The sequence below is a fragment of the Periplaneta americana genome, chromosome 12 (genome assembly GCF_040183065.1).
Source record: "Periplaneta americana isolate PAMFEO1 chromosome 12, P.americana_PAMFEO1_priV1, whole genome shotgun sequence".
NCBI lineage: Eukaryota > Metazoa > Arthropoda > Insecta > Blattodea > Blattidae > Periplaneta > Periplaneta americana.
In genome coordinates, this window is record NC_091128.1 from 13,161,003 (window position 1) to 13,186,722 (window position 25,720).

A 25,720-nucleotide genomic window follows, 5' to 3' on the forward strand; every position below is an offset into this window, starting at 1 on the left:
ATCCATTGTTGTGGAAAAATCTGGTCTAAATACTCACGAACATTCTGTCCATAATGAGCTGGAGCACCACCTTGTTGGAAATAGATGTCATCTCTAGGTAGATGATGGTTGGCGGGATGTGGAAACAAGTTTGTGTTGGCCCGTACTAAATTTTGGAGCAACTCCAAGTAGCTATTAGAATTTAGCGTTTCTCTAAAGAAGAAAGAACCAATAATATGGTCACCAACCAGTTCTCCTCCATTCATTGTGGATTTATGTCTCACCGGTATTGGCAATTGTGTCTGTTGACAAATCCATTCAGGCAGAATGTGGCTTCATCTGAGAATACAATTTGTCTAAGAAAAGCCGGATTGTTGTTAATGCACTCCATCGTTAATAAAATTCATAAAACTGCATTCTTCATCTTCTGAAAGTTTCTGCAAAAGTTGCATTTTATAAGGATGTTGCTTGGCGCTTATAATGATTTTCATCTCTGAACTTTCGTATATATTAGATTCTAACACGCAATTTGTAGTAGATACTTATGGAGTTTCTTGCATATGGAGAACGTTCAATGAAGTATTATCATCAGTTGCACTTTTCGGGTGACCTGATCTTGGTAAGTCCTTTACACGTCCAGTTTCAGTGAATTTTCTTACATTCGGTGTCACTGTTGTATGTGGAATTGGATTACGATCCAGATGCATGCCATTAAATAAATTCACTGCCTCTCGAAAGATCGTTGTCTGTCTCCATAGCCAAAAATCATTAAAATTTTAATTCTTTCCCTTTCGCTCAACATCAGACAGAATTATTTAAACACACTAGAATGTCAGATTCAATTTCTTAAATAAGATATCTGTATCAATAAACATGTTTCCATGGATATAAACAATGGACAATCAAATGACAGTAAACAAAAGAAGTGTTTTACCCATATTCCATGAATATAAACAAAGTAAGTCAAATCACAGTAAACAAAAGAAGCATTTTACTCGTATTATTCGTTAGACCTACAATTTTCTGTTTTTTTTATTATTATTTAGCAACACTGAATTTGTACAGAAGTATCAAGTGTGAGTACTTTTTGAAAAGCTCTTAATGAGCTTTATTCAAAAATAAAAAAAATATATATTGGGTGTTCCATTTAAAATAAGAGAATTGTAGTTCTCAGTGATACCACTATTGAGTTCTTAGTATATGATTATCCCCATATACCAAGTTTCATGTCACTGAACCACATGCTTCAAAGGTTATTTAGGTGGTGCTGGACTTTTAACTAACTCTGTATAGTTATATTCATGTACAAGTTTTTAGGGCACTTACTTGGCACTGCAAGTTTTACCTATGATATAAAACGAAATTCACAAAACTTTGAAGTACTTAATAATATATTTGAGATACGAATTGACAAAATATCATAGGCCTATATATGTTTAATTCTAGAAGTCTTGTTCAAATAATTGGAATTATTTTCCAGAACAGATGTTTTAATTTAATGAAGTGTAATAGAGAACACATTTCAAATTTAATCTAACTTTCTACTTAGAGTTACCTAATTAAATAATTATAAATCTGTTGCAGTGGCGGCTCGTGAGCTTTTGGATTGGGAGAGCTCCAGTAGATTTCGGTACATACAAATTTCACTTCTTGATGTCATTACTAATAAGTATAGGAAAAAAATAAATGCATTACATATCGAAAAACCAAAACTTCCTGACTTAGTTGGGAGATGTCTGTGGGACCATTTGCTAATCCCTAAGAAAAACTAATACCATCGATTTCAGTCTGAATTTCAGATAGGCAGACACTCAACTTACAATCTATTAGTTCATTCTGAATTGTCTTAGAATAACCTTAAACAGTGGTATGTTCCAAATGATTTTTGAGAGGCTCGTTTAGATTACTCACGAACTGTAGCAACCCACGAAGCACATCAGGGTTCTTCGAATCGTTTTTTCATCATGTCCCCTAAGGGGAAGTTCATATTGGCCACAAAATTTGATACAATCAATTTTTTTTTTAATAATTTCACGATTTTTTCTCACTTTTTGATTATGTTTGACAATGTTTGTTCTGTTCGTTTCACTTAATTGCACAGCAGTATGAGTTGCGTAGCATAGCCAATGAAACAATATTTTTCAGGTGAGATTGCGAAGATTCGTGCATTTTGCTTTTTAGGGGCAAACGTCCTAAATCTGTCACACCACTCCTAGTCCATGCAGCATCACCACCGAAGAGGAGGCAGGGAAAACAAAATACAGAATTTTTTTTGTTCACATCCAAGTAACCACAAATGCTTAGCGTAAATTTCATTGTTACACTTCCTTATATATACAGAGTGTTCCGCTTATAAGTATAACAAAAGAAATAGCTATAACTTCTGAATTAATACAAGTATATAGTTGAAACCAACTGCTACAAAGAATGAAAACTGGGAATTTTTGTTACCTTATGTTCCATAAACCTCAACATGGCTTCCATTGGTGGCACGGGAAATATCCAACCGGTATTCAACCTCGACCCAAGTGTTATGAAGCATCTGTGGTGTAACATTGTTGACAGCAGCATAAATTCTTTCTTGTAAGTCTGCCAAATCACGTACTGGCGTCCTGTAGACCTGGTCCTTAACAAACCCCCACAGGAAAAAATCAGGTGGTGTTAGATCTGGTGATCTGGCAGGCCATGTGATGTACGGTGATCCTCTTCCGATCCATCTTGCAGGGAATTGTTCGTCTAAGAATGTGCGAATCATGTTGGCAAAGTGTGGTGGAGCCCCATCTTGCTGGAAAATTGCTCCATCTGGGAGTTGTGGCACAGCATACAGTTGCAACATATCCAGGTACGTGTTTGCAGTGACTGTCTTTTCAGCAAAGAAATAGGGACCAATGATTCTGTCACGCATGATCCCACACCAAACATTCCATTTAGGGGAATCCCGTTGGTGTTCAATTACGACACTTGGATTTTCCGACCCCCAGATGCGACAATTGTGTCGGTTTACTTTTCCACTGACGTGGAAGGTTGCCTCATCTGAGAAACAGACTCGAGTTAGAAATGTGTCGTCATCGTCCACTTTATCCAACATTGTTTCTGTAAAGCGTTTTCGTTCCAGTTTGTCATTCGGCGTAATCATCTGATGAAGTTGCAGCTTGTACGCTCGCAAACGCAATCTTTTATGGAGCACTGTATGCACTGTTGTTGGTGGGATGTTCAACTGCACACTAGCCTGTCGAATGGATTTCCGCGGGCTTCTCTGAAATGCCTCGCGAATGCGTTCGACATTTTCGTCAGACACTTTACGCTTGGAATGTTTACCTGCATTAGACAACAAACTTCCTGTTTCTCTGAGCTGCCTATCCCATTTCATTATTGAGACGTACGTCGGTACAGCTTCCCTCGGTCTAAGATTGTACTGACGGCGAAACAAGCGCTGTACACGAATTATGGATCTATGTTCTGCTAATGACAGCACACAAAAGGCTTTCTGCTGTGGCGTCCACATGCTGACTGACTAAAGATACGATACGAATTCTCTTATTTAATGATCTGCGCATGCGTGAGTCTTCTAAAAATAAGTAACAACAATGGATTAAAACTTCCCAATTTCCTCTTTACAATGGTACCAATCTTAACCCATTTGCATGCATTGTTATGAAATTATAACTATTTCTTTTATTATACTTATAAGCGGAACACGGTGTATATGCACTATTTCGGCTGGATGAAGCTTAAGTAAGATTTAAGTCGGGTAACGGACGACCCTTTAATTTCACTTCATTACATCAATCTTCTACGCAAGGGAAAGTTGAGAAAAATAAAATTAATATTCTGTAATTCACACACACTCATGCTTGCAAATTTGCACTGGTTAAGTTACGGTACTAAGACGTCACACCAAAGCAACACTCAGATATACTGATGGTCAACAATTTTCTAAAACTGGAAAAGAAGTCTCTTTCGTATTTTACGTGCTATATCAAAAGGATTCTACTCGTGCAATCATTTTGAGTTAAGGCAAATATTAGGTTCTGCTGGAGGCTGGATATAGGGGAGAGTCGGGTAGTATCGGACATCGGGTAATATCGGACAGTGAGTTTCTTTCATCTACCACACGATGATAGTACCTGATTGACATGGTTACGTTTCTGTGATGTAGCATAGAGAAACGTAAGCATGTCATTCAGGTACTACCATATGGTGGTAGATGAAAGAAACGCACTGTCCGATACTACCCGATGTGTAATACTACCTGACTCTCCCCTATACGTAATAATAAGGCAAAAGAGAATATTAATTTCGTTATATTAACTCGATAAAATTCTACAACAATAAGTATGTGAAAAGAAAATAAAAATTTTGTCATTAAGTTTCAAGGGAATAGAGAATCCATTTGACGCAGCATTACAATAGCAGTGTGGGAGGAGAGGAAAGATCCCTTGTGGCCTGGCTCTCCAAGCCACTGTAGCGAGATATGGGTTTTAAACAGCGGCAGTTTCCCTCTCCTTCAAGCCATTGCAGCGAGATATGGGTTTTAAACAGCGGCAGTTTCCCTCTGCTTCCCTTCACCTCTCTACCCCCTGACCATGCAAGACACACTCTCTATGAGCTGACCACCCTCGTGTTAATTCCAATACAGTCGACGCGCAAAAAGATTATGCATAAGATAATAGTACATATTCCCGGCCAGATGAAATATAAAGCAAGTTACCAATAAAAGCTGTAAGAATTCTTCTAAAAATTAAATTAAATATTATTTTTATTTTCCTGTCAAAGTAGGGAGTGCTGCAGCTCCGCAGCTCTTATGGACCAGCCGCCCCTGCAAGATATCGCAAACTTCGCCTTACTCCATAGACATCCAACAACACTCGGAAGTGAAGCATGTAAACTAAAATAACCTAGTTCATTAACAACCGGCAAGAAGTCTAATGTTCAGTTCATAGTTGCTGAGTCTCTGTAGAACCTTTCTCCTCCCATTATTTTAGTTTTTTTTGTCCCTTAAGGATTTAGTTTAAGATTTATTCTTATTTGTAATATTGTTTCGTTAACTTTCTGTACGTTATTTTTTTGTATTACTGTATATTATACATTGCGAGTAGTTTTGTTTTCAAATTGTAAACTATGTTATATTATTACTAACATATATTGTATGTATCATTACCTAATTTAATTGAATATAATAAATTTATTATATTGCTACAAATTACTTTGCACCTTAGGCTGATTTATGGTCAAGTGGAAGAGAAGGGCCGATGACTTTAAGTTCATCCTAATAAATAAGTCCAATAATTATGAACAAACATGATAGGTTTCCTCCTGAGAGTTAATATAAGGGAATGTTGAACATAGACGAAGTTATGGGCTGGCACTGACCCCCAAACTTATCTGAACTCATTTCTTTTTTATTATTTAGTTACTGGCTTTTAAGGAACCCGAAGGTTCATTTCCGCCCTCACATAAGCCCGCCATTGGTCCCTATCCTGAACAAGATTAATCCAGTCTCTATCATCATATCCCACCTCCCTCAAATCCATTTTAATATTATCTTGCCATCTACGTCTTGGTCTCCCCAAAGACCTGTTTCCCTCCGGCCTTCCAACTAACACTCTATATGCATTTCTGGATTCGCCCATACGTGCTACATGCCCTACCCATCTCAAACGTCTGGATTTAATGTTCCTAATTATGTCAGATGAGGAATTACAATGAGTGCAGTTCTGTGTTGTGTAACTTTCTCCATTCTCCTGTAACTTCATCCTCTTAGCCCCAAATATTTTTCTAAGCACCTTATTCTCAAACATCCTTAACCTATGTTCCTCTCTCAAAGTGAGAGTCCAAGTTTCACAGCCATACAGAACAACCGGTAATATTACTGTTTTATAAATTCTAACATTCAGATTATTTGACAGCAGACTAGACGACAAAAGCTTCTCCCGGTCGCAGGTTACTTGCCATGACTCAGAGTTAGGAACTGGTGTGTGTAAATTTGTTTCACTTGCACATATTGACACATTATTTTTGCTATTGCTTGCTTGTTCTGATTCAATACTACTGTTATCAGAATTTTTTTCTAAACAGCCACAACCATTAGTATTCACTTCCATGTCGTTGATCCGGGATAACACGCGGTAGGGTCCAGCCCAGGCACGTTGCAGCTTTGGTGATTTTCCTTTGGCCCTGGTAGGTCGATACAGCCAAACCAGGTCGCCCTTCTGGAATCCTGCAGAGTTGTCTAATCTGTCGTAACGCACTTTCATCCTGTCGCTGGCGATCTTGAGGTGCTCTCTAGCCAGCCGATGGACTCCATTCAACTTCTCGGTTAGTTCTGCCACGTAGTCAGTCGCTGGCTGGTCGGTGCTGGGTGGCGTGCCAAACAGCAGATCACAGGGCAGGCGGTGTTTTCCTCCGAAGACCATGTTTGCCGTAGTCATACCTCTTGTATCGTGGATTTTTTATTGGGTTATTTTACGAAGCTGTATCAACATCTAGGTTATTTAGCGTCTGAATGAAGTGAAGGTGATAATGCCGGTGAAATGAGTCCGGGGTCCAGCACCGAAAGTTACCCAGCATTTGCTCATATTGGGTTGAGGGAAAACTCCGGAAAAACCTCAACCAGGTAACTTGCCCCGACCGGGATTGGAACCCGGGCCACCTGGTTTCGCAGCCAGACGCGCTGACCGTTACTCCACAGGTGTGGACTGTATCGTGGACCGAAGCTCTGTAGGCCAAGAGAAAGAGTGGGACTCTGACATCCCAGTCTCGCTGATGGTTGGACACCACCTTCCGCAAGTGCCCTTCCACGGCTTTCATGTAGCGTTCCACCATGCCGTCGTACTGTGGGTGGAGGGGAGTGGTCCTGGTTTTATGCATCTCCAGACGCTCGAACAATTGTCTCATCAGGTTGGATTCGAAGTTGCGCCCCTGATCACTATGCAGTTCCTGGGGCACACCGAATCGGCGGATGAAGTTGTCAAGCAGTGAGTTTGCCACCGTCGAAGCCTCTGGCCATTTTGTGAAATAATCCATGGCGATTAGCAGGTGAAGTTTCAGTCGATCCGTGGCCGGGAATGGTCCAGCAACGTCGATGGCGATTCTTTCAAAAAGAGCTCCCAATACTGCATGTCTCCCTGCTGCGTGACATTGGTCCGCGACTGGCTGCAAATGTGTCGCAAATTTGGCACATTGTTCCGTGTCGTTTCTCTGATGTAATCAGTAGAACTTCTGTCTTAACTTGTCCAGCGTCTTGTTGGCTTCCAGGTGGCCTCCAGTCACTCCAGCATGAGTCTCCTCTAGCACTTCCTTCACTTTGTTCACGTTCAGGGCAAGTTCTGTTCTTGTCCTACCATCGGCCGACTCCCAGATCCTCTTCAGGATATCGTCCTTGACAGTGAAGGATTCCCACTGGGCTCAGTAGCTCTTGTAAGTGGTGCTACAGTTGGCGATATCGACCCGCACTGGTCTCTGGCCGGACTCCACATCACGCAGTTGCTGTCCAATGTTTGTGTCCTCTAACTGCTCCCTCCTTATGGCGGCGTTATCACATCCTGAGATCGGCTGGGCGGCGATTGCTCGGACTGCGTGGGCACCGTCTCGCTCTTCTACTTTCAGAGAGTGTCTGCAACCATCCAGCCACGGGCATCAGCGTTGCAATGTTTCTAAACTTGGCGTTGTTCGAAGGTGAAGTCGAACTCCTGTTGAACCCAACGGGCAGTTTGCCCCTCCAGATTCTTGAAGCCAAATAGCCAGATGAGTGCAGAATGGTTTGTCCTCAGATGGAATTCCTGGTTATACACATATTTGTGAAAATGCTTAAGGGCTTCCGCAATGGCAAGAAGTTCTCTACGAGTTTCTTTCAGCCTTGGAGAGTGTTCGGCTGAAGTCAGCAATTACACTCTCTTGCCCGTCCTGTTCCTGAGAGAGTACTCCGCCGATGCCTACGTGCTAGCGTCCATGTCGAGCGTGAACTTCCATTCAGGAACTGGGTATCCGAGTACAGGAGCAGTGCAGAGCATTCCTTTCAGCGATTGAAAGGATGACTCCGCCAAGTCCGTCCATTTGAATTGTTGTTTCTGCTCGGTCAGCTGGGTTAGAAGCTTAGCGATGTTGGCGTACTCAGCTACGAACGATCTGTAATAAGTGCAGAGGCCGAGAAAGCGGCGCAACTTCTACTTGTCCCTCGGTCTCGGCCAACCTCTGACGGCTTGCAGTTCTCCGGGTTCGTGGCCACTCTGTTGGTCCCTACTATGTGCCCCAAGTAGCTGACCTTCTTCTTGAACAGATGACATTTCTTCGGGTTCAACTTTAGCCTGGCTTTTCGCAGTCTCTCGAACACTTTCCTCACGTTCGACAGCTGTTCGCCGAAAGTCTTGCCGATCACGATGACGTCATCAAGGTACAGCAAACAGGTGTCGCATGTCAGGCCTCTCATTACGAACTCCATTAGTCTCTGGAATGTAGCCGGGGCGTTACAGAGGCCAAACGGCATAACGGTGAACTGCCATAGTCCCTGGCCTGTAGAGTATGCCGTTTTCTCCTTGTCCTCAGGATGTAGCGCCATCTACCAGTATCCTGACTTGAGATTCAACGTTGAGAACCACTCTGCTCCTGCCAGGGTGTCCAAAGTGTCGTTAATTCGTGAAAGGGGAAAGCAGTCCTTCTGTCTTATTTAGTCTACGCAGAGATGCAGATCCCCATTCTTCTTCTTCACGAGCACCCAGGTGATGACCAAGGACTGTCGGATTTCTCGATGACCCCTCTTGCTTTCATGCCCTCCAGCTGGTTTTCAGTCTTCCTTAGTTTAGCTAGAGGGTCACATCGAAGAGGTTGTCTGATTGGGCGAGCATTTCCAGTGTCGATGCGGTGCTGAACTTTCTCCGTTCTCCCGCAGTCATTTTCAGACAGGCTGAACACGTCCTGAAATTCTGTCAGTAAATCGTGAACTTGTCTTCTTTCTCCTTTACTTAAATTCTCCACCAACTCTCGAGCCAGCTCTTTCAGTGATGGGTCTAATTCTCGACGTGGTCGCTGACATTCCTCCTTATCCCCCAGAGATCTTACAGACACTACCGGCTCGACGCTACCTAGTACAGTTCCACTGGGCACCTCCTTGTCGCGATTGGTGACATTCAGGACCCTCACCTGTACCACCTTCTGGTTTGGGAGTAGGCATGTGGCCACATAAGCCTCATCTATCGGAGTTATTTGCGACTCGAGGAGCAGGTTTCTCTTAGGCTGTCTATCCAGTCGTGCCGTCACCACCACCTCGCAGCCTGCTGGCATTATCATTTGATTCTCCAAGGTGAGTCCGCTGGCCATGGGTTGGTCTTCGACGACCCTCAGGAACACTTCATCCTGGCCAAAACGGAGGATACGGCGTCGGACGTCGACCGTCGCATCGAAGATCCGCATTGTGTCAAGTCCCAGGTTGACGTCTTCAGTGATGTTGGCGACAAACACTCACATCTCCAGTCTCCTGTTCCCCAAGGTCAAATCCAGGAATACCTGTGCCAGGATGGGCAATATTTCGCCCGAAGCAGTACGAAGCTCACATCGGTGTAGCGGCGTCATCCCAGATAGGCCACGCATGACGTCTGGCCTGGCGATAGTGAGCGACGCCCTGGAGTCTACCAGTACTCTGCATGGACGGCCTCTTATCCATCCGTCAGCAATCAGCCCATCGTCACATCTTCTGTTGACAGTTTTCAAGATTAGCCGAGAGGATGGTGATGACGGCGCCGACGTGCCCCTCCTCGCATCGGCCCCTTCTATTTTTCCTGTCTGTGGCCAGATCGGTCACAGTCCTTCCTTAAGTGTCCAGGTTCGTCGCAGGACTAGCAGGTGGACACTCCTCGTCCTCGTCGCTCGGGTGACTTCGGTTGGTGTTCCTCGACGTCGGCCGCCGCGACGCTCCTAATACGGTGCGATGCCGAGACGTTAGCCGTCAACTTGGCCGCCTGCATCCTAAGGGCAGCCGCCAGAGCTTCGTTGATGTCATGATCTCATCCAACAGTAGTTATACTCTTATCTCGGGGTCGCGGACCCCGTAGTTGAAGGTGTAGGCCGCCTCTCCAGCGACTAAGTTAGGAGGTAGCCCCCTGTAGGCCTTAAGGGCTATTTTTTCCACTGCCATCGCAAATTCATGTAGGGAATCGCCTCCAAGGCCTACATTATCTCAGCGGCTGTCCCCTTTTCTGGGACGCTGCAAAGAATATCCGACGCCTGACTCTGAAGCGCGGCCAGCAGCTGAGTAGTTTTCTCTGACGGCGTCCACCCATTATGCTCTGCGATAACATCAAGCTGGCGTCGGAATATTTCCCAGGACGTCGTTCCGTCGAACTTCTGCGTCTTGACGTTCGAATGTCTGGCTGGAGGCATCGATTCCACAGAGCCACTATATGGAGTCCCTAATTCTGTGGCTAATTTTTCGGCATTTATTTGTTTCTGTTCTCTAGCCTGGCGATCCACTAAGGCGGGTATGTGCTTGTTTTCTTCAATATGATGATCCATAAACGCAAGTATGTGCTTGTTTTCTTCAGCATGTTTATCCAGCACCTCACTCGTCTTGTCCAGCAACTCACTCGTCTCCTCTTGACGACGCTCGAGAGCTCGAATTTTTCCGTCGAAATGGTCTACGTCCTGTCTTAGTTCGGCCACTGTCTCGTTTATAGTTGCAAAATTATTATTTAGTTTGTCGAAATCGGCTTTGAGTTTATCTTTTACGCTGGTGAGAATATTCCATCCACGTGCGTCGAAACGCTACTAATTTGTGTATTGACATCCTTTTTCATTTCACTAATATCGTATTTCATGTCTGCCTTTACTTGACTAATGTCGTTTTTCACCTCACTAATGTGCTTGTTCATTTCACTAATATCGTATTTCATGTCGGCTTATTCTTCACTTGGTCGTTTTTCATATTTGCTTTTACTTCACTTATGTCGTTCTTCACCTCACTAATGTGTTTGTTCATTTCTTCTTTCATTTCCGTGATAGTTTGCAGGATCTGCTGTAGGTTCTCCATTATGTCGACAATATCCCACTTTTGACACAAAATGTAACTTTTATTTAACAACAATTGAGTTTTACTTCTAACTTTAATAATACACCCGTCAACAATGGGTATTCCACTCAACACTGGAACACAGTAGTCGTTATTGCACTCCACAGAACGACAATGACAATTCACGTTTATTATTGAGAAGAAGTACCCTAATCTCAATAATGTTCACAAAGCACTATTTACAAAACAAAACTGTCAGTTCAAAATTTGCTCACCTTGGCTAGTTCGTCTAGCCCACTCACTCAAGTTCACGGTACGTCGATTCCAAGACTTTGAGATAAAGTTCACTGCACCTCGAACCCAAGACTTCCGGGTGCATTGCTTCCGCCTGGACGCTGCCACAGTTACTCACTCAAGTTCGCTGCACGTCGAACCCAAGACTTCCGGACGCGTTGCTTCCGCCTGGACGCTGCCACAGTTACTCACTCAAGTTCACTGCACGTCGAACCCCAGTCTCGAAGGCTGGCTTCCTTACTCGCTCGCTGTTGATTCACAAACTGACTGATCAAACTAAACTAACACTTCTGGCTCACTTGTCCCTAATTTATTTGTTAGATTACACTTTCTCGAATGTACTGCGTCGCATAACTTCTACAATAATCGGCTCGCGTGGCTTTGCGAAACTTCCAGATATTCCCCCCTTACTCCTGCTCCTCGCCTTCTGCACTTTCCCTCGCACTAGCTGCGCGCGCAACTTCCCCGACGTGACTAGGTCTTACAACATGGCGCTACTATATAAAAAAAGTATAATTGGTACCTACTTGTCTACTTCATATCTAAGTCTCCTTGTCTATTTTTCAAAATTCAAATTAAGTTAAATAAATCCTATTCTGTTAACTGCATAAGGTCTCTGGATCTCTAGGTCCAGGCTTGTTTAGAAAAATAAAGTAGGCCTGAGCCTATATATCACTTCTTTGTTCCTCAGTCTTACGGTACAGCCGTATGCTGCACAATATTTCACCATTATAACAGCAAAATTAAAGAAATACACATAATTAATGTGTATACTTCTTTCAACAAAACAAACATTTCTGATGTGCGTTAGAAAGAGAGAAAGATACACCTCAGGTTACCAATAGTACGGAAGTTACACGTCAAGTTTTTTTCTCTACAGGAGTTGTGTATCCAGTTTATAATGTTGAGATCACTGGTTCTAGATGACTCATAGTCCTGTGTAAGAGGCACTAAAGCCTCCCAGGTTCCTCGTTACTTGAGGAGGATATCATGAGCACTCTTACATATGGATCTATAAAGAACGGCAAACACCACCAGAGGTAATGGTATACGAATCTGAAGGGTGGAGAGGAATAGGTAGTGTGAGGGATAATGGGACTGGCTTAGCCGGACAGCACTGGCGGCACACAAGTCATCCATCACGAGTGCACAAAGTGCTTCTTTGGCTAAAGTGTTTAGGGATGCTCCATGTTCACCCGATAACAATCTTTATGCCTGTATAATCTTGAACTGTTGGTCTTAAGATACAGTATATAGGCTACATAAGTGAAATAATTTAATAGTGAGCCAAATAAAAGATAAACTTTCGTTTTCTGATATTTGTTCAATTGCAAATATAAGACATTTCAATTTACGAGTAACTTATATATTGTACCGTTTAAATACATATTTTAAATTAATTATTATACGACATTTTTTTAATAAAATAGCCCAACATATAATTATAATTATTATTATTATTATTATTATTATTATTATTATTATTATTATTATGAGTCGCAAGCGAAGACTAAGAGGAACGCGGAAAATAGTAAAGATTGGAGAATGCTGGGTTTATTAAAAGTATTGCATCTACAATATATTAGACATTTGAAATGAATCTCTAAAAAAATCTCTGCCTTTTCATTCTAAAACTTGTAAGTTCTTGATACAGTGCTCCACCTATGCGTTACAAATAGGTTTATGCCGGGCTGATGACTCTCAACAATAAGGGCCAACTCTCCCTTACCTGTTTCTGGCCGACGCGACGTGGTAGAACTTAATCAGTGGCGGCTGGTGGTTTGAATATATGGTGGTGCACAATGGATATCGAAGAGGAGTTAAACATACTTACTTTAAAGTTTAAAACCGTATATACCTGAGGGAGTATACATATAAAGGTAATTTATATGCAATTAATAAGTAAAATGACTAAATACAAGCATACCTATTTATACAGAATGTCCAAAAGTGGAAGGGGTCGTGGGCGGAGCTCTTTATATTGCGATTTACCCTCATGAAAAACATTTGAGCACAGAATCGTCATCAGAATGCTACCTAGTTCCAAGTGCAACGTTTTCGTTCATAAAATTCAAATGCAGCTTTCGTAGGCTGTCGGGAGATGGCAGCACTTATTGCCAGAACGACAACCGTTAGAACTCTAAAACAAAATACAAGCTCCTTTATGTATTGTGCCGTTTGTGTGCATGTAGATTGAGAAAGTAATGTGCGAAATATGCGACTGTTCCTTTCACAAGCCGAATAAATACATTTTTCATGCTTATTACTTCGGGCAAATGTCTAGTTGAAACAGATAATTTCCCAGTGAATTTAGTTTCTTCTACACGACGTTGGTGTCCATACCAGGGAGTGCGACAAACCGTTCTCAATGAGGAAAGCAGTAGACCACGCCTCTAATCCCCTGTCCCCGCACTAGCCGAACATCTCTATAAACTACCTTCCATAGGTTTTCAACATCTTTGCAAACCAAGAGGCTCGGAGGCTCCTGCAGACGTACAAAACAAGACGCCAGCTGCAGATAGTCATGAATGAAAATTGTAAAATAAAATTATATTTTTAATAGTAACAAAGCCGGGAGATTAGAAACATTACTGGAGGGTGTACAAACCTGCAACCCCCTTGAGAAGCCGCCACTGAACTTAATACAATTTTGGGAAGAAAAGTAGAAATATTTCTAATATGATAATCATTCTCTATCAGGAAAGCATTTTTCCATTGATACTAACTTCACAGTTTCACTGTTAGTTTGTTGTACACGTATGTAAAAAATTCCGCGAAAAAATCAAGTGTCGAATCCTGAAGTGGATCGCTGTGTGCGTGTATGTCATTTTAGCAAAGTCAAAATTTTAATAACAATTACAATTGGGCATTATTATTTTCTTCTGCTTCACAGGTAGCTTCTACCTGAAAGGCAGATTTGCATAATTTCTCGTTACAATTATTATATTTGGTATGAATCATTCGCGAATAAATTAACTGATGGATTATTCAATGTGAACAAAACTCATCCATTAGTTTAAGAGAAATCACTATACTACATAGAGAAGCTGATATACCAACAGATATAAACACAGACAGAACACAGACAGGCAGAAGGCTTGGTTTAAACTACGTTTCGGTATCAGGAATGCAGAAACATGCATTTTCACGAAAATCTCGAAATCTATATTTCGAAGCAATACTTTCTCTCTATATTTGTGAAACTTAAAATTCAATGTGAAAAGCGAAAGTCGGGGTTGGATGTACAAGAAAGTTTCATAGAAAATTTAAAGGAACTAATTTCTAAACTGGAGTATAACTGATAACATGATGACTTCAATAGTTTAGAAACAGGTGAAACGTATAAGAAAGTATGTGTCATCTTCATGATGTCTATGTTTCCTTTGCTGTCATTTAAGTAAAAGGTATCGGTTATCAAATAGTTTAGCCAGAGAAATGGTCGATATTAAAGTACGCGATACACGAATATAGTAGTAGTCGATGAAAGGTGCTGCTATCTGTCGCTATGCTGTTTACGCGGCACTAAGCGATTGGTCACCATGGATCAGTGGAACGGTGCACAGCGTGCATTTTCTATCAATTCAAGAACAATTCTTCTATCCGGTAGTTTCCTATAAAGCTGTAGCTTCAAATTTTGTAATCCATATCGTGGTATAAGCACTAGACGCACGAGATTGATATAGGCTACCTATGAAATTATTTTCTAGCAGCCTGGTAACTGACATCATTTTTAACCCCTTGATTACAAATGCACGCTGTGCTCCGTTCCATTCCTCCATGGGATTAATCATTTAGTGCTGCGTAAATGGCATAGTTTCGGCAATATAACGTCAGATAGTAGCACCTTCTATCTCCTTCGATATTAGTATATCGCGTTACTTTAAAATCGCCCGTTTCCCTGGCGACTTCTATAGCCTATATGATATTATTTTTATCCTTCAACTTTTTTCTACTATCGATTATCGAGATATTTTCATGTCTCATATATATTTGTCATTTCTATAACAAGAAGTATTAGAATATTTACATATAGAACTGATGTAAATTAAATAATAGGCCTATGTGCATGAATTGCATGCATTGAACATACTTCTTAAAACTACCTATATCAGTATTCAGTACCTTATAAACTCCATTTCTCTCCGTGAGTGTGTCAAAGATGGAGTACATAGCATTCAGCATTGACACGACCTCCATTGGCGTGATACGACTGCATATTTCTGTGAATGTCACCACATCGGAGAACAGGATAGATACACTGTCAAACATCTGCACATGAGAACAAAAGCAGTTATTTACAATAGAGCGGTAATGTACATCACATTTAATTAGGATCTTATATGTGTTAAGCTAGTAACACGCTTAGTTGATATGATGTGGTTATGAAAATGAAGCTTAATAGAGTTAAACAAATTTGTAGCATGTATTACAGAAAAAGTTTGATGAAATAAAAATACAATAATCTGAATTAAAATTATGTAAAGAAATTTCGGATATTAAATGATTTCAGAATTTATAAAATTATTCCTCTTCACAATCCAGAACACCGTGAAATTCTAAAATCTCAATTGCTGAATAGTAGCTCTCTTAGTGGTGCAATTTTGAACACCGAGACTCAGAAGTAAATACCAAAACCGATTAACTGGGTTTCACTAACATTGAAACCCGCTCATTGCCACGATGATAATTATGATGACGGCGATGATAATGATGACAACACAAATTGTAAATACTTCGTAACCCACATCGAACCAGATGTGTGAACTGTATTTTACTTGAACAAACGAAAACTATTTAAATTCAGAAATTTAACACAAACTGCAAATACCCAAAATTTTAAATCTATTATAATTTATTATTGAACATATATATTTTTTAACGGAAATATTAACTTGTTTTAACCCACTTTTCCTGCCGATAACTCTATTAACAAAATAAATTACACAACACTTTTATATTTACATTTATAATACCTTTATAAGTGTTAAACAAAAAAGAAACACGCCATGAATTACTATTAGTGTCTTAATATGTTGTTGTTGTTTTCTAATGCCAGGCATTTGGCAATGAAGTCATTTGACCTCTTGGACTCCAATATTTTTCAAAGATATTATCATGACCAGCCACTGAAGCACAGATTTTGAGATGTTACGAATCCATTTCTTGGTTTGAGTTGCACAATGGACAGTTAGGGGACTGATATATTCCAATTCTATGCAGGTGTTTGGCCAAACAATCATGGCCTGTTGCCAATCTAAATGCAGCTACAGACGATTTTCGTGGTAAATCGGGAATTAACTGTGAATTTTGATGCAGAGAGTTCATTTTTTCCCTTGGGATTGTGTTATTAAATTTTGTTTGTTGAAGTCTAAGTATGTAGATTTAATAAATATTTTCACAGAGTAATACGTAGATTTAGTAACAGGTCTGTAAGTAGCAGTGCTGCCCTTCTTTGCTAAAGCATCTGCATTCTCATTTCCCATGATTCCAAAATGGGATGGTATCCAATGGAATACAATTCTTTTATTGAGTGATATTAATTGAGAGAGCATTTTAGTTATTTCTGCTGTTTGAGATGAAGGTGTGTGTTTAGAGACTATTGATAGAATAGCTGCTTTGGAGTCTGACAATATAACTGCATTCCTAAATTTATTGATGTAGCATAGAAGATTCCTGAGACTTTCCCTTATTGCAATGATTTCACCATCAAAGGTTGTTGTTCCATATCCAAGAGATCTATAAAGTGAGAAGAGACAGCACGTAACACCTGCACCGGCACCTTGTTCCCTGGAGATCAAGGATCCGTCGGTGTATAAATGAAGCCAGTTTTGTGGAGGGTACCTAATATTAATTGTCTCTCAAGACAATTGTTTTAGTATTTCAGTGTTTACTTCTGATTTTAGTATTTCTTCTGTTAAATTTAGATTATATTCTATATTTAATAGAGTTAAAGGATTTGGTTTAAATTGTACGTTTTCTTTTAAATTTTCTGTTTTAATTCTTGAACAATGGATATGAAACTTTTTTGAGTTTTCAATCTACAGTGGGGACTGTATGAATGCCAATTGTTTCCTGGTAATCTAATAAGTTTTTCATATTGAATCAGTGCTTTTTCTTCTATTGTCATTTTGATGCTGTTAATATTAGTGAGGAATCTCATAGAATCTATTGGAGTTGTTTTGATTCCACCAGTAATGAGTCTGAGAGCTTGGTTTTGAACATATTCTATTTCGTTTATGAAAGGTGAAGTAATTAAAATTTCTCCGCAGTATGTCAGCACTGGCTGTATAAACATTTTGTATGTAGTGTTCAAAGTATTCCTAGAGCATCCACATTTCTTTCCTGCTAGTCTTTTTAGAAGGAAGAATCTTTTGCGAGCTTTTTCAGAAATGTATTTCAAATGGTTGCTCCATGTTAACTTACTATCGAAAATAACTCCAAGATATTTGGATTCATAAGTCCTAGGAAGGTGTTGGCCATTGTATTGGATATTGAATTCTCTTTCTTTTTTACCAAGTGAAAATATTTGGTAGTTACTTTTTCTTAAATTGAGTGTCATCAAATTTGATGTATTCCATTCATGTAGTTGATTTATAGCTTCAAGAGCAGAATTTTGAATTTTGTCTCTATGTCTGTAAGACCCGGAAGTCCACAGAACTATATCATCTGCAAATAGTGCTGTTTTCATGTTTGATTCCTCTAATAGGGAGGGTAAGTCATTTATATAAATATTGAATAAAGTTGTGCTGAGGACAGCGCCCTGAGGTATGTACCTACACTAATCTGTAAATGGATACATTTTATGTTAGAAAATAGGCAAATTACCATGAGCCTATTTGGAGAAATGCTAAAGATAACTACGGCCAGGAGCTGTCCTCAAGGTGGCGTTCTTTTCGCCCGTATTTTGGAATCTGATTGTGGATACCATGTTGCGGGAACTCAATAAGGCTGGGTATGTTACAATCGGATTGCAGATGATATTGCTGTAATTGATAATGGCAAAATCCAGAAATTTAAATGCCAAAAGTACAACATTCCCCCATAAGTATATACATAAATATACTTGGAATTCTTCAGATGGATTGACACATAACCAGATTGATCACATCTTGATATATAAAAGAAGACATACTAGTATTGTAGACATTCGAACTTTCAGGGGGCAGACTGTAATTCTGATCATTGTTTGGTAATTGCAGAACAAAGAGAAAGACTATCAGTAGCCAAGCGAGTAGAGAAAAAGTTAATATTAGAAGATACAATATTCCGAAATTAAAGGATGAGGAAACTAAGCAACATTATCAGGTCGAAATTTCAAATATGTTCCCAGTATTAGCATGTTCCGACGAAGTTCAGGAAGAGTTAAATGCTAATAGTGTGTGGAAAAATATCCGAGATTATATCAAAATTGCAGCTGAACAGAGCATAGGTTATTACGAAAGTAAGAAAAAGAAACAGTGGTTTGATAAAGATTGTTGCATGGTAGTATGCGTAGAACGAAGGAAATAGGCAAAATTGATATTCTTATAGGATCCAGTTGAGGGCAATAGAGATAATTATTTCAATAAAATACGGGAAGCAAATCGTACACTTAGGAATAAAAAAAAAGATTACTTGAAGGAAAAACGGAATGAGATGGAAACAAATGGTAAAAGTTAAACATTACAGGCATGAAGGAATTTAAGAATGGATATCAGGCAAAGGTAAACGTGATCAAGGATGAGACTGGTGACTTGCTTGCAAACCCTCATTCAATCCTGAACAGATGGAAAAACTATTTTTGGCAACTACTAAATATACATAGGCCAAATAGAAATGATCGGGACGAAATTGAAATACAAACTGCTGAGCCATTTATAGCCGAACCCACAATTTCAGAAGTCGAAATTGCGATAAAAAATCTGAAAAATTATAAGTCTCGAGGTATCGATCAAATTCCAGCAGAATTAATACAAGAGAGTGGAAGTGCATTATATAGCGAAATTTATAAACTTCTACTTGCTATTTGGGAAAAGGAAATTGTACCAGAACAATGGAAGGAGTCCATAATCGTACTTATCTTTAAGAAGGGGATAAAACTAACTGTAGTAACGTTCGAGGAATATCACTTTTGCTGACGTCGTACAAAATTTTGTCCAATATTCTTTTGAGAAGATTAACTCCACATGTAGATGAAATTATTGGAGATCATCAGTGTGGTTTTAGGCCTAATAGATCAACTATTGATAAGATAATTTCTATTCGACAGATAATGGAGAAGAAATGGGAGTATAAGGGTACAGTGGATCAGTTATTCATAGATTTAAAAACGCATACTACTCGGTTAAGAGAGAAGTTTTATATGATATTCTTATTGAATTTTGTATTCCCAAGAAACTAGTTCGATTAATTAAAATGTGTGTCAGGGAAACCTACAGCAGAGTCCGTATAGGTCAATTTCTGTCAGATGCGTTTCCAACTCACTGTGGGCTAAAGCAAAAAGATGCACTATCACCTTCACTTTTTAACTTTACTCTACAGTATGCCTTTAGAAAAGTCCAGGATAACAGAGAGTGTTTGGAATAGAACGGGTTACATCAGCAGCTTGTCTATGCGGTTGACGTGAATATGTTAGGAGAAAATGTACAATTGATTAGGGAAAATACTGAAATTTTACTAAAGCAAGTAAAGAGATAGGTTTGGAAGTAAATCCCGAATAGATAAAGTGTATGATTATGTCTCGTGATGAGAATATTGTACGAAATGTATATATATATATATATATATATATATATATATATATATATATATATATATAGGAAATTTATCCTTAGAAATGAGGAAAAATTCAAATATCTGGGAGCAACAGTGATGATACGGGGGAGCAAATTCAACACAGAATAAATAGGGGAAATGCCTATTATTATTTGGTTGAGAAACGTTTATCATCCATGCTGTGTCAAAAAATCTAAAAGTTAAGATTTATAAGACTGTTACATTACCGGTTGTTCTTTATGGTTGTGAAATTTGGACTCTCACTTTGAGAGGGGAACATAGGTTAAGAGGAAAATATTTGGGGTTAAGAGGGATGAAGTTACATGAGAACGGAGAAAGTTACACATCACGGAACTGCATGCATTTTATTCTTCACCTAACATAATTAGGAACATGAAATCCAGACGTCCACAACTGTGGAGTAACGGTCAGCGCGTCTGGCTGCGAAACCAGTGGCCCGGGTTCGAATTCCGATCGGGGCAGGTTACCTTGTTGAGGTTTTTCCATTATTTTCTCTCTGACCAATACGACCAAATGCTGGGTAACTTTCGGTGTTGGAACCCGGACTCATTTCAGCGGCATTATCACCTACATTTCATTGAGACGCTAAATAGCCTAGATGTTGACACAGCGTCGTAAAATAATCCAATAAAATAAACAAAATAAATAAATCCAGACATTTGAGATAGGCAGGGTGAGTAGCACGTATGGGCGAATCCAAAAATGCATATAGAGTGTTAGTTGGGAGGCCTGAGGGAAAAAGACCTTTAGGGAGATCAAGACGTAGATGGGAAGGTAATATTAAAATGGATTTGAGGGAAGTGGGATATGATGATAGAGACTGGATTAATCTTGCTCAGGATAGGGACTAATGGGAGGCTTATGTGAGGGCGGCAATGAACCTCCGGATTCCTTAAAAGCCAGTAAGTAAGTCTTGAAAATGTTTCAAGTTGGACTGTAAAAGATTATCTTTCTCTTAATTGTAACAAACGGTAATGGTACCTTTCACTAGAATGTGGGAACCTACTCATTTTGGTGTTAGGATACTCTACTCTTCACAAGTTAAGTGTCTAGGACTCTTCCTGGGTAAGAAATTAACATGAAAAAAACACCTAGGTTACTGCATTGACAACTCTTACAGGATTTTTTGGACCTGTAGAAGAAAGCTTGGTAAGACTTCTGGTCTAAAACTTAGAATTATATATTGGATGTATATCACTACGGTAAAAACCTTTACTCTCTTATGAGGCATTTACATGGTGGTCAAGAGTTAAGTTAAGGAACTGCAGGACTGAACTTAACATACTGCAAAGGGAGTTCTGCATAGCAATAACGAGGGCATTTAGAACTCCCACTGAGGCAGTGGAAATGGTATGGTATGGTATGGTTTATTCTCACTCAAACCTTTGGTCCTGCTTGCCCTTCACATTATAGTATTCGGGCCAGAAGTCCCTTCCATATACTATTTACAACTTGCACAATACCTGATGTTAATGACCGACACCTCTTCATCATTTAATGTTTACCCACAATGTCTTTCATGTTCGTTCACCACATTTCCTATATTTCTGCTCGTATTAAATATTCCTTCTTTCCTTCGAATCCTACCTTCTACTATTTCCTATTCCTAATAACTAAAGATGAGGGGTTTGTGCGCGGTACGAGAAACGGGTTGAGTGGACAGGGAGCATAGGCGGACAAACAGGTGAACAACTACGACCAGTGCAACCAAAAGAAATGCATCTACACTCTATCCTTTTGCCTACTTATAATAACACGAAACGAACACAGGCTTTCATAGTCCAATGCACTACAGTAGTGAACAGACGTAGTGAGCAGTAGTTACCTACAATGACGGAAACTAAGCAAAGGGTGTGAAATTAAATACTTTGTTGCGGAGGTACAGCAGTGATATGTTGCGCATCCAAGCAAACACAATTGTATGTACAGTATGTGAGTATGAAATTACAATATTATGCATGAAGTATTACGTAGAAAACATAAAGACAATATTGCACGCGCTTTAAAGGTGGTGATTCCCTCAACATCAAAATCAGTGTCAAATGCAAACTCAGAATTTGCTAAGGATTTATGTGCGGTGATGATAAAGCAAATATTCCGTTCGAGGATTTTTGGAAAAATATACCAAGCAGCGCGTTCCGAATCAGACAACTCTCCGTAAAGACTATGTATCTGATTGCTATGAAAATACGTTGGGTTATATTAGAAGATCTTTCAACGGTAACAAAATCTGGGTGTCAGTAGATGAAACTACCGATGTAACAGGCAGATTTGTGGCAAACGTAATTGTAGGTGTACTATCAAGAGACGGTCCAGATAAAACCTTTTTATTGACTGCGGAGGTTTTGGATAAAGTGAATCATAATTCTACTGAAGTCTTGTTTCATAATGCTATGAGTCTTTTATGGCCTCTTGACGTTAGATATGAAGACGTACTACTGTTCGTTACCGATGCTGCCCCCTATATGGTGAAGGCAGCAAATGGAATAAAAGAACGGTATATGAACATTATTCACATAACGTGCCTTGCTCATGGTCTTCATAGATAGGTTGAGGAGATCCGTGCTATGTTTAGTGGTGCTGACACCTTCATATCTGCAATGAAGAAAATATTTCTAAAGGCGCTTGCAAGAATACAACAATTTGAAGACATTGCACCAGGTATTGTCCTTCCACCAAAACCAGTAATTAGAAAATGGGTTACCTGGATAGAGGCTGTCTCTTATTATGCAATAAATTACACATCAGTTATAAAAGTAAATGATGCTGTAAGTACTGAAAATGCATCTGCCATTAATACTGCCAAATTTCTTATTTCCTCGAAACTGTTTGAAGATATAAAATTCATACATCAAAATCACGGAACGATACCGGAAAGCATAACACAGAAACATCTCGTTTGGAAATATTCAAGACCATAGCAATAATAAAAGAGGTGTCAAAAAAAAATCAAGAAAGGACTTCCAGGACCTTGCACACAGAGAATAAAGAATAAATGGCAAAATATTCTACAGAAAAATGAGGGCTATTTAACAATTTGTAACATGCTGAAGAATGCAAAATCATCAGGCGATTGGAGAGTATACTTGACATATGCAGCGTTAACTTCCTGTGACTTTGAAAGAAGCTTTTCGCAGTTCAAAAATTTTTTGAGTGATCGACGACGACGTTTGACATTCGATAGTTTAAGAATGTCTGTAGTAGTGCAGTGCAATTCGGCTTGTGATGGCTCTGACGCTATGGATGAATCATAAAGGCAAGTTTCTTCTTCTAACTATACTAATGTTTCAACATATTTCTCATATTTGTATACTGTCATCTGCAAGACCTTAACGGAGTGTTGAATTTGTCATTTCTAGGCTGTACTCTTCGATTGGTTTGTTTACGTCGGGAGTCAACACAGGCACTGGGCATACAGCTGTATAACGTCTATGCACACGCAACCTGACGACAAACCGCACAAATCCCTCATCTTTACTAATAACAATATAACAATTAGTTTTTCTACTCTGCGTTTTCACAGTCCCAACTTATTTACAAATCACTACAATCATTTTACTGAACTATAGTCTTAACTAGGCCTACCCTCTGTTATTTGCTTTACATCTATCTATATTACTTCTTTGTCCTACTGATACCTATATAGTCTAGTCCTACATTTAGCTTCTATACTTTTCCTATATTTACAGTACGTCCTACTCATTCCTACTAATTAAATAAACTCATCATGGCCCTTCTCATACTTAAACACTATTCATCCATATTCAGGCAGTGGAAATGCTGATAGGACTCACCCCGTTACACATCTGGGTTGAGGCTGAGGTCCTCATGGCATTCCACAGAATCTGTCGCGAGACAACGGTGTTCAATATGGAGCACTTGGATCATCTCAGATTCCCTTGAGACAGTGAAGTTTATCGGATTCTCAATATGAGAACCGACATCTTGGAACCAAGGGTTGGGTTTGACAATAAATTCACTGTCACGTATCCAGAACGCAGTGAGTGGGAAACTCAGGTTAAACCTGAGAACAATAAGGGTCTAGTCTGATACACTGATGGTTTCAAAACCAAGTCACGGACTGGTGCTGGATTATTTGGAAATGGCACCAAGCTTTCCTTTAGCTTGGGTCAATATGCCAAATTCTTTCAGGCTGAGAAAATTTTTTGCTATCTTAGTCAGTGTTAGAGAAAGTATTAGGTAGGGCTACAATCGTAGACATATTCTTATACTTTCAGATAGTCAAGCGGCACTTAAGGTACTTGAATCCCTCTCGGTTAAGTCGAAACTGGTATCGGAATGAAGCGAGTCCCTTATGATACTTCCTGAACATAACACAGTTCAACTGAAATGGATGCCGGGACATGGAGGGATTCGGGATATTGAGGGAGAAGATGGGGCTGCCAAAAAGGGAACCAAGATCCCATTCATAGGACCTGAGCCTGTGCTGGGACTATCTCTAAGACCAGTAAAGCAGGTTATCAGGGACTGGGCTCTCAAGAAACACAAAAACTACTGGAACTCAAGTGAGGGCTGCAGACACTCTTAGGCCCTCATAAGAGATTTGTACTCGTATAAAATCAGATCAAGTGATCTGTTAAAATTGAGCAAGAAACAGCTCCGCTGGGCTGTCGGATTCCTTACAGGATACTGTGCCCTCAAGAAGAACCTGTATAGAATGGGACATAATATCAACCCAACCTGTACTCGTTGTTCACAGGGAGATGAGTCTGTAGCTCATGTATTGTCCCATTCATTCATTCATTCATTCATTCATTCATTCATTCATTCATTCATTCATTCATTCATTCATTCGGATGTCTGGGAGGGGGATGCTGGGGAAGGACACATTATGGAGCAACTCATCAGAGAGAAGAAAAGAAGATTGAGGATCGGAATGTGAAATGTGAAGCCTCTTTGGCAAGCAGATAAGTTGGAAAACTTGAAGGAAGAAATGATAAGAAATAGAGTGGATGTGATGAGAATATCAGAAATGATGTGGGAAAATAGTGGTGAGTTAGTGAGTGTTGAATTTAAGATGTTTTATTGAAGTGGTGAGTGCAAAGGAAGTCATGGTGTTGGTGTATTAGGACTTCGTGTGAAAGATAAAGTGATATCAGTGCGTTATGTAGATGACCGGATGATAATAATAAGACTACTAGAGAAGAAAATTGACTTAGTGCTTGTGCAAATTTACGTGCGACAAAGTGGATTAGCAGACGAAGAAGTGGAAGAAAGCTATGAAAAGATAGAAGAGATAGTTGAGAAGGAGAATAAGGGAGCATGCTTAATCCTAATGAGCGACTGGAACGCAGTATTTGGAGAAGGACAAGATGGAAGAACAGTTGGAAAATATGGATTGGGAAAAAGAAATGACAGAGGAGTGAAAGAAATACATTATTGCAACAACATAAACGAAGAAGATATACATGGACATGCTCAAGGTACGAAAGCAGATATCAGATAGACTATATACTGGTACAGAAAAGATTCCGAAATTGCTTAAAGAATGCAAAAACTTTACCAGCAGCAGGTATTAACTCAGATTATGTTCTGCCAATAGTCGAAGTAGATATTCGTCTGAAGAAAATAAGAGGAAGACAAGTGACGAAGAAATTTGACATTGAAAGACCGGAGAATGAAGAGGAAAGAATAAAATTTGAAGCAAATTTT

The 25,720-nt window shown here is 39.7% G+C and overlaps 1 protein-coding gene across 1 annotated transcript in view; it reads right to left on the reverse strand.

Annotated features, from left to right (window-relative positions):
- Window positions 1-25,720, reverse strand: part of Gyc88E (Guanylyl cyclase at 88E) — an 810,833-nt gene that overhangs the window by 45,492 nt on the left and 739,621 nt on the right. The window contains exon 12 of the mRNA XM_069840815.1: window positions 15,395-15,541. Coding sequence (XP_069696916.1) covers window positions 15,395-15,541 — 147 coding nt within the window. The remainder of the gene's footprint in view (window positions 1-15,394; window positions 15,542-25,720) is intronic.